This window comes from Priapulus caudatus, unplaced genomic scaffold (genome assembly GCF_000485595.1).
Source record: "Priapulus caudatus unplaced genomic scaffold, Priapulus_caudatus-5.0.1 Scaffold738, whole genome shotgun sequence".
NCBI lineage: Eukaryota > Metazoa > Priapulida > Priapulimorpha > Priapulimorphida > Priapulidae > Priapulus > Priapulus caudatus.
In genome coordinates, this window is record NW_014577799.1 from 42,660 (window position 1) to 51,495 (window position 8,836).

Consider the following 8,836-nt stretch of genomic DNA (forward strand, 5'->3'; position numbering starts at 1 on the left):
TTCGCATCTCGACATTTCTAACCTTTTTGCTCAAGTAAATGAACATTTTTGTTTACTTCTGACTTCTGTCTTTGCTAGTTAACACGTTCCCATTGATTGAAGCTGAACAGCATCCATAATGTTTACAAAACTGTTTCTACTTTGTCGCTAGGGGGATTTCACGCGAGAATTCGCGTTACATCCGGGATCCCTTTTCCCCCAAACGTGATCGTGTGCTTGGTTTGCGGTATGTTGTCTCCGACAAAATTTCGATAATTCCTGCTCACGTTTATAGTATAAGCTACAAAATTACAGTTCACCACTATTTTCCACGTGCATAGTTAAATATAATTACATGTAAAAGCCACAATACGTTAAACAGTTGATTTGGTGGTCAGAAGTTTTCACATTTGTTGGTGGTGCAAAATATCATCATCATGCACTAAAAGTAAAAGTAAAACACTAAACAGTGACCGTACTGTCAGTAGGGCTCATAGGGTCTATGTCCACCAGGGTACTGCCGGAACGTACCCTGGGTACGGTACGGTATACCGGAACGTACCCTGGTAACTCTAGCTGACATGGTTAGGGTTAGGGAGTATAGGCGTAGGCGGCTTCCTAGTCTCGTAAGTGGAGTAGGCGAGGTACAGTCCGGCATATTAGATAGTATGGCCCGTAGTATTTAGTACCAGGGTACGTTCCGGTATACCGGACCGTACCCAGGGTACGTTACGGCAGTACCCTGGGGGACATAGACCCTATCAGCGTCAGTAGGTACACTACAGTCGGACTACACACTGAGGTTGTGATTTATTCATATTCCCTTGTTGGCAATCAACTTGAGAAGAACTTTCTTTACAATTTCTTTTATCATGCATTGACCTTTTCTCATGCTAAGCAAAGCCGTGTGATGTTGATTACGTGTCAATAATATTTTTAATAAACGGTATTTCTGCAGTGCAGTGTAGTGTAGTGTGTCACTGTGTGGTCTTGTCTGAATCTAGCTCTAGTACTATAGCCAGCGTACAGTTGCCGCAGGGCTATAGAAAATTTAATGCTAGGTTTTGCAACTGCACCTGTTCCCCAAAGCTTCCACAAAAAATCGCTCAGAAAATGCAATATGATCGGGCTTTTTAACACTTATCTATCTACATAGACATCTCACCTATTTTTTTGAACACTTTCCACAACTTTACACCATGTATTTATGCATTTATCCCTCAAAGTCTTGACACTACTTGTAATTTCGTTTGAAATGCTCTAGCGTGTGCATGCGTGACGTCGCCGAATATGTAGACAAAACACATGGCAGCTATGGTGCAGCCTATTACATTTCGGGTGACGTCACGCGCGTACGCGACAGCATTTCAAACGAAATTGCCAGTAGTGCTGACTTGTGAGGAATAAATGCGTAAATACATAGTGTAAAGTTGTGGAAAGTGTTCAAAAAGATAGGTGAGATGTCTATGTAGATAGATAAGTGTTAAAAAGCCCGATCATTTTGCGTTTTGTGGGCGATTTTTCGTGGGAGCTTTGGGGAACAGGTGCAGTTGCAAAACCTAGCATAAAATGTTCTATAGCCCTGCGGCAACTACGCGGGCTATAGTACTGGAGCTGGTCTGAATCGTACTCGTAGCCCAAATCGGCATTACGGTTAGTCACATTAATCTCATTCAAAGTTCTTGTTGTTGTCATGACATACTATTTGGGGTTAAATTAATATTCTAAGAAGTATCATTTATCTTTGTGACTGTTTTTTCCAGAAGGCCATTTCACACTACCGCAACATGGTGCCCCCTAAAAAGCAGGTACGACTGGTTATGAACGTTTGTGAATGAGTTTGTATTCCTAATTTGGACCAAAGATTGTGCTCTTGTGGAGTAATTTGTCATGCACTAACGTTTTCTGATTTTGTGCAGAAAAAGGCGATGGAGAGCATCAACTCTCGCCTGGCTTTAGTGATGAAGAGTGGGAAGTTCGTTCTTGGATACAAGGAAACGTTAAAGTCACTGCGTAATGGCAAAGCCAAGCTTGTGATCATTGGAAACAACACGCCACAGCTCAGGTACAGCGTCAAATATTGTCTTATATATTGTCTTATGTTGATTTATAGTCTTATTGAGTTTCTTCAGGTTTAAACTCTATAAGTACATGTTCATGCGTAAATCTATTAATTGTTACTAATGATAGATTTATGGAATTATTCTATATAAAAGATAAGTTTGCTAGAAAATTTTAATTGGGGTACGTTGTAATTGTTATGTTGTATTAAAAGAATTTCATTTGGTACATGCACATCTAATTGCATAAGTGTAGCTCGGAGTTCCACATCTAACAAACTAGGTGACCTATCAATGTTCTCCAATGATTTGTAATCATGTTCTTCACTAGTGATATCATTTGGTTTAATTTCACAGGAAAAGTGAGATAGAGTACTATGCCATGTTGGCAAAAACTGGAGTGCATCATTACTCTGGAAACAACATTGAGCTGGGAACAGCTTGTGGAAAGTACTTCAGAGTATGCACATTGAGCATTACTGACCCAGGTGAGCATTTCTAGCATAGTCTCTGTGAAATCACATTTTACCCTGCATGATTATTAGTATATATTGATGAAGGTTGCTGCAGCTTGTAGAATCACAGTACTTAGCATATGCTTGTTCATCAGCAGTACTTGTGCCAAGCTAAATGCTTTACATGCATGATGCAGTGTATATATTTGGAAATGTAGTAGTGTGTCTAAACGTAGCTCTACCTATGTAGCCGTCGGCTCTGCCACAGAGCTATGTAATACAGACCTGCCAACCCTTACGATTTTTTCGTATTCCTTACGAATTCCATGATGTTTCTACGAATGTACGATCAAACTGAAAAACTTACGATTTTTTACGACTTGTGAAAATTAATGTTTTTTACATTGTTAGCCGAGAAATATCTGGCGATTGTGGGCGCAGCCATATTGGATCACGCGTTCACGTTGTTCTCGCGTGATCTAGAGTTAGTCCCATCATTCATTGCGCGCATAACATACAAACAAAATGGCTGCCTGCTGCAAAAAAAAAAGCCTTACTATTTTCATGAATCACAGGTTGGCAGGTCTGGTAATATATCAGAGTACAGAGGGGGGACCTGGTGGCAAACGTCGAGTGTGGCACTAGTGCCACCGCTGTTTCAATTAAAATATAGATGTGAACACTGCTTGTGAATTGGTTTGCAATCAGTGAGCATCCCAGTATTGCTAAATGATGGTGAGTAGAGTATCTAGAGTGGCAGGCTATAGCCAACATGTTTATTTTGCTGGCTAGGGTCTTTTTTATGACCTGCCATGCTGCAAAGATTCTTTCATCAGGTTCCTTCATACTTTGCTGTATAGCCCTGTGGCAAAGCCAAGGTCTACATGAGTAGAGCTACGTTTAGACATACTACTACATTTTTTCTAAATGTGAAGTGGGAAGTGGGGAGGGAATTCTACTGCTCTCCAGTGCTTATCTGGTATTGTGCACCTCTGCAGGCGATGTCCATTTACCCTGTTTTCTCTGTATTTGAGATGTAGGATAACACTATAAATATAAATCCTTGATCAGAGAAAAGAAATTGGTTAGAGATTAGAATTCAGATAATTATGGTTAGATTCACTTTATACTATGAACTGATCTATCTGAAACATTTTGTCTTTCATTGTCATATATATAAACCCTGCCATATATAAATGGGTTATATGTAATCTTTTATGTTGCGCAAAATGTGTTCTGTTTTTATTCGAAAAGTATACAAGCTTCAATTTGATAAACAATTAAATTTTGATTTAGCAGTTCAATTTGTGTGAATTTAATAATGGTAAAACATGAATTACTGGTCAGTAACAATGAAGGAAATTGGTCAGTATCAATGGGGAGTGAGTAAACATTGTGGAAGGCTTTTGGGGGCAGGATTTAACATATTAAAAGCCAAAATAGCTGCCAACATCATGAGTTAAAAGGTATTACCCGTATTGTTATTAATTGTATTTTCTTGTCATTTGTAGGCGATTCAGATATCATCAGAAGTATGCCTGCAGGCGAAGTGCAGTAAGGTCTGTGTATTTAGCTGTTGTTGTACAAAATAAATGCAAAAAATAATGACTTATGATTTGTGTCTGTTTTTTTTTCTGGAATGTTTGACATGACGTACTGCTCGTGGTTTATATACATTTGTTTTGTATACGAAATGGGAAATAATTGTAACAAGTGAGAAATTAGACATGTAATATCATGTTTAATTAGAACAGTAACCTATTAAAAATACATATCTCACATAACCTGCTTAACATTGCCATTTGTTTGTGCAGTCTTTGAAATATCATGCACTGGTATTATATTCCTTATACCTGGTTTAATCTTTGTTGGACACTTGCATTAGTATCACAATTATTCATGCAGTTAAAAAAAGCACGCAAATGCTATATTTATTTTGCACCTTGCAGACCGAGGTCTAATCACAAAAGTGCAATTATATTTATACCTAAATGCTATTTAACTGAACGATATTCATTTTAGGAAAAATTCATCCATATAACTGAAACTAAGTATTGTTTATAAGATATTGCAATCCTTCTGCTCTTATATTAATAAATAAGAAACACCCTCGATCTGTAGCCTGCAGCCAAAACGTTGCTTTGGGCAACTTTTTCAGTGGATGCGCTGCCAGTGGCGCCACCGTCGTTGTAAGCAACAGTATAGCCATCAGTTTTAAAACAATTTTAAAAAATATTTCTAATAAATATTGAACCATGAAACTTTTTATGAAGTGTAATTTTAACCTATCTTAACTGAAAATATCTAAAGAACCTGGAGTAATGTATCCCTTTAATGTATCGAGGAACACTATCCATGAATCTATACAGTGATCACATTTTTGTGATTTGTAGGCATCACATGGTTCTCAGACTTATTGTGCGAGAGTGCCAGACACCACCGGCCAGCCAATGTGTTACGTCTGACCAATCTTACTACAGAGATCACGTGACTATCGGCTTTTATCGGTTAAATTGCGCCGCCACAAACGAGAGCATTTTCCATCTCTGCGGTGAGATTGACGTCTGAGATGCGCATGCTCGGTATCAGTTCAAGTGTAAAAGAATTGACTCACATTTAGAGTTTAGCACAAATATATATTTATAAATACCTTAATTAAATTAACCTTAATGAGTTTATAGTTATAAAGTGGAATGGTTTGGAAACTGTTTTTTATATGCTACATAAACTGGTACAATGGCAAGGCAACTGTTTTCTTATTACACAAAAACAGATGCACTTTGTTCGGGGGTCATTTTAAAATTACACTAGCGTAATACTCTGGAATACGGCTACTATGTTTCTGTTCAGTTCCTATATATATATATATATGTATGATAACAGGATGACTTCCTAGTAATTTTTATGCTGGAGTAATCGGCAATATATCCACTAATAGGTGAGACCTATGTTATCCAGATAATACATATATAAAAATGAAAATTTCCCGTATTTATTTAGAAGCAAGCAGGGGAAATATTACCATTCACAATAAGCCAGGTTTCTGTAACCGTATTCAAAATTAGTTGGTTTTCCATGGTAGTAGATCATTGCAGTTACATTTCTAGTAACGACACAAAAGACTATACAAGGAAAATATATTTAGGTAGCAATTATGGCACATCACACGACATAGAATAATAACTTACTACATGTATAATGTCAAGTAGCATTTTCTCTACATTTCCAGCAAAAATATACCATTGCCCTAAAAGCAATTTCCTGTCACTTTCGATCTTGTATGATTAGGTAGCTAGCTACACACTCAAAGCCATAGTCTGTACTCTGTACCCATACATAATAGAGGCATGTGAGTTGCCATTGCTTGGAGACCATTGTTGAATGAGAAAAATGTCCAAAAATATATGTTCTCCATCATTTGTCTAAAAGGTAGTAAATGTAACTATCATGTTTCAGTGTAGGTAACAAATAAAGAAAGGTTCGAATTAAACAATGAATTAAATTTTGTCCTTACTGTGATGAATAAAAAACGATGCATGTATTGCATGCGTGCAATCTGTATCGGTATTCATGCATTAGCATATGTGTTTGCTACTGCCTTTGAATTCGTAATATTGTGTTTTCGGTACAAAATGAGGCAATGAAAGAATAGTATTTTTGTGACGAATGTGTGAAATTTTGTTGATCCCATCTGTAGGCTGCTATCCAAATAGAGATAAAGTGACGTGATCTCTCATCAGAATGCCATGATTCCTTTTTAGTACTGTAACATTGGTTTAAAGTTTTGTAGGATACGTTGGTATCTTGAACTTTTCATATGGAGATGGAGATAGAAGCTCTGGGGTGATTCTTGATCCGAAATCAATCGGTCAATCGATCGGATAATAAACCAACCAATATGTTTATGGTAACACTAACAGTACATATTCAGCATTCCTCGTGAATTTATTTTAAATTTGATTTTCCTGAACGTGTGATCGTGGTGTATATATATCGCAGCCTAGTAACAAGTTTCACCCCCATCGAATTGGCATTGACATATGTTGTATCCTAGTGCGCCACACTGGCACATACCCGAAACCTCGTGTAAGTTGCTACTCATGTTTGCAGGTGTAGCTACAAAGTGTTCTTTACTGGATTTCCTTTGCTGCCAAAGCCGTTGACGCTCAATAATCACATGAACTCTGTGCAAGATCACAGAAAAATTGCTTATGAATGACCCATTGGTGACCCTCATTTGTGATCCATCATGATCACCCGAGGTGTCCCCTCTGGCAGTTACAACCGGACATGTTGCACCACTAACGAGTTATATGCTTTTTAGTTTGTACTATAATAAAACAACAACATCGAGGAACAAATATCACATCACTACCTGCTGTAGGAGGGTACACTCCGATTGGATTGGTAGAATTTGGATCAATTATTTCAAAGGTTAGTGAGATCAGTCATTTTTTGAGTGGATAAGTCCAGGACACCTTAATTGTATACCCACACCCATGTCCTATTATAATATCAGGAGTGAATAATAATAGTAATAATAATAATATAATAATCTATTATTATTCACTCTTGATAATATCAGGAGTAAGATAATATAGAAGATTCTATATTATCTTACTCCTGATAATATCCTATAATAGCCTATCCTAATGTCCTATTTTATCTATTATTTCTGCGTTGTTTATTCCTGTATAGCCGTTTGTTGGCTGCTGCATTTCTCCACGGTATTTTCTCCACAGTGCCACGGTCGTTCTCTTGCTACTTGTAGGAAGTCACCGTTGGGATATCAATGTCAGGTGTGTTCGGAAGTGCCGTTATGGTCGCGCGTACGTCCTGCTTGCCGATGAGATAGTAGGTGAGCATTTCGCCCTTTCCCTTCACCGTGACGATGCCTCGCTTCTCGAACATGTAGCCAAACTGTTTCAGAATCACCATGGTGCTCTCGATGACCTAAAGAGTGTAAAAACGCAGTAGGCCTAGTCACTCAGCTACAGCCAAAGATCGTATATAATGCATGCATAAAACATGCACCAGAGGGCACTAGCGTGTTTAGACACGGCAGCTGGGTGGCCACACTGTTACAGTGACATGACTGCATTGCCGTATATTGGAGTATATATTATTGCCTTTATTGCCTTATATTATTGCCTTTATTGCAGTATATATATATATAGTGTCATATTGGGAATAGAATGCAATCCGCGAAAGTCGGTGCCAGGAGTCCGTGTTGCATGGACATCGCCTAGTAATCCTAGTTCATAAAAAATGCCGAATTATTAGCTGCAACTGACTTCATTTTCTCTCCATATTCATGCACGCACACACGTACGCACGCACACACGCGTGCAGGGTAAACATTCGTAATAGTACGACTAGTAGAATCAGTATAATTGGCATCATTATAGGCAAATTAAGAGTATCATGCTGTAGCATCATGTCTCAGTGTCTCTATCGCAGTTTTACCTCGTCAGCTATATCTAGTTAGTAGGAAGCGTACCTGTATGTGCCCTGCCTGACCTGTGCTCTCCATGCGACTGGCCACGTTCACCGTGTTACCCCAGATGTCGTAGTGTGGCTTCCTAGCTCCAATAACTCCAGCAAGTATCGGGCCGTTGTTAATACCTGGTGGGAGTATGGGAACATATATATATATATATATATATATATATTATTATACCTGTTTACTGCACCAGAACCCGTGTACACAAGTGACCAGCATTTGCACGATCTAGAAAAATTACACAATTTAATAGAAAAACATGAATTAAATTAATAGTTAACTAGTTGTCAAATTAATTGTTCAAATATAGCTCTGTTCATTGCCCTCTGCTTAGGCCCAATAGAGGGCGGGCCTGTGGTTTTTTGCCGCGGCTCAAAAACGAGTTGCACGCAATGTTTTTTATATATACATTGCTTTCAAACGTGGACAAATTGGACTCTCGCAGTAAACAGCTAGTAGCATTTATACGAGCAAACCATGACACGCAATATTTGCACGTACAAAGCTAACAGCAGGAGTGTTGGCCGCCTGTCGCACAAATGTGATTGAATTTGGCACGCATAGGGTCGCGCACGTTGCGCATGAAATGTCATGCCGTCGTCACATCCGATCATTATAATATACACTCCTGGTCATATCACATTAATTTGCGGTGAGCATCGCATCGGTGCGCTCTATTTGATATGATTAACATGGTTATAAATAGTATATCAACTTCGTCTAGCTGTATACCACCTGTGCGCAGATTTGAACAATCAGCACACACGCTATGATGAATATTCATATATATATACGTATATATATATATATATATATATATATATACACCACATAGATGC

General features: G+C 38.3%; 2 protein-coding genes across 2 annotated transcripts in view; one reads left to right on the top strand and one right to left on the bottom strand.

Annotated features, from left to right (window-relative positions):
- Positions 1-158: 158 nt before the first annotated feature.
- LOC106813199 (60S ribosomal protein L30-like) lies at positions 159-4,106 on the top strand. Its single transcript, XM_014817266.1, has 5 exons — positions 159-226; positions 1,743-1,787; positions 1,899-2,044; positions 2,397-2,527; positions 4,006-4,106. Exons 2-5 carry the CDS (start codon positions 1,767-1,769, stop codon positions 4,050-4,052), a joined length of 345 nt encoding a protein of 114 aa, XP_014672752.1. The 5' UTR covers positions 159-226; positions 1,743-1,766; the 3' UTR covers positions 4,053-4,106.
- A 2,961-nt stretch (positions 4,107-7,067) lies between these two features.
- LOC106813194 (adenylate cyclase type 3-like) overlaps positions 7,068-8,836 on the bottom strand; it is a 22,366-nt gene continuing 20,597 nt past the window's right edge. The window contains exons 7-8 of the mRNA XM_014817261.1: positions 7,995-8,119; positions 7,068-7,447 (exon numbers count right to left, since the gene is read on the bottom strand). Of these exons, the coding sequence (XP_014672747.1) occupies positions 7,256-7,447; positions 7,995-8,119 (317 nt within the window). The 3' untranslated portion in view covers positions 7,068-7,255. The remainder of the gene's footprint in view (positions 7,448-7,994; positions 8,120-8,836) is intronic.

Excerpts from the sequence above, each read along its gene's own strand:
- LOC106813199 (XM_014817266.1), top strand. The coding sequence starts at position 1,767 with ATGGTGCCCCCTAAAAAGCAG. Across the intron at positions 1,788-1,898 it reads TGGTGCCCCCTAAAAAGCAG|AAAAAGGCGATGGAGAGCAT; the intron begins GTACGACTGGTT and ends GATTTTGTGCAG. Across the intron at positions 2,528-4,005 it reads ATTGAGCATTACTGACCCAG|GCGATTCAGATATCATCAGA; the intron begins GTGAGCATTTCT and ends TGTCATTTGTAG.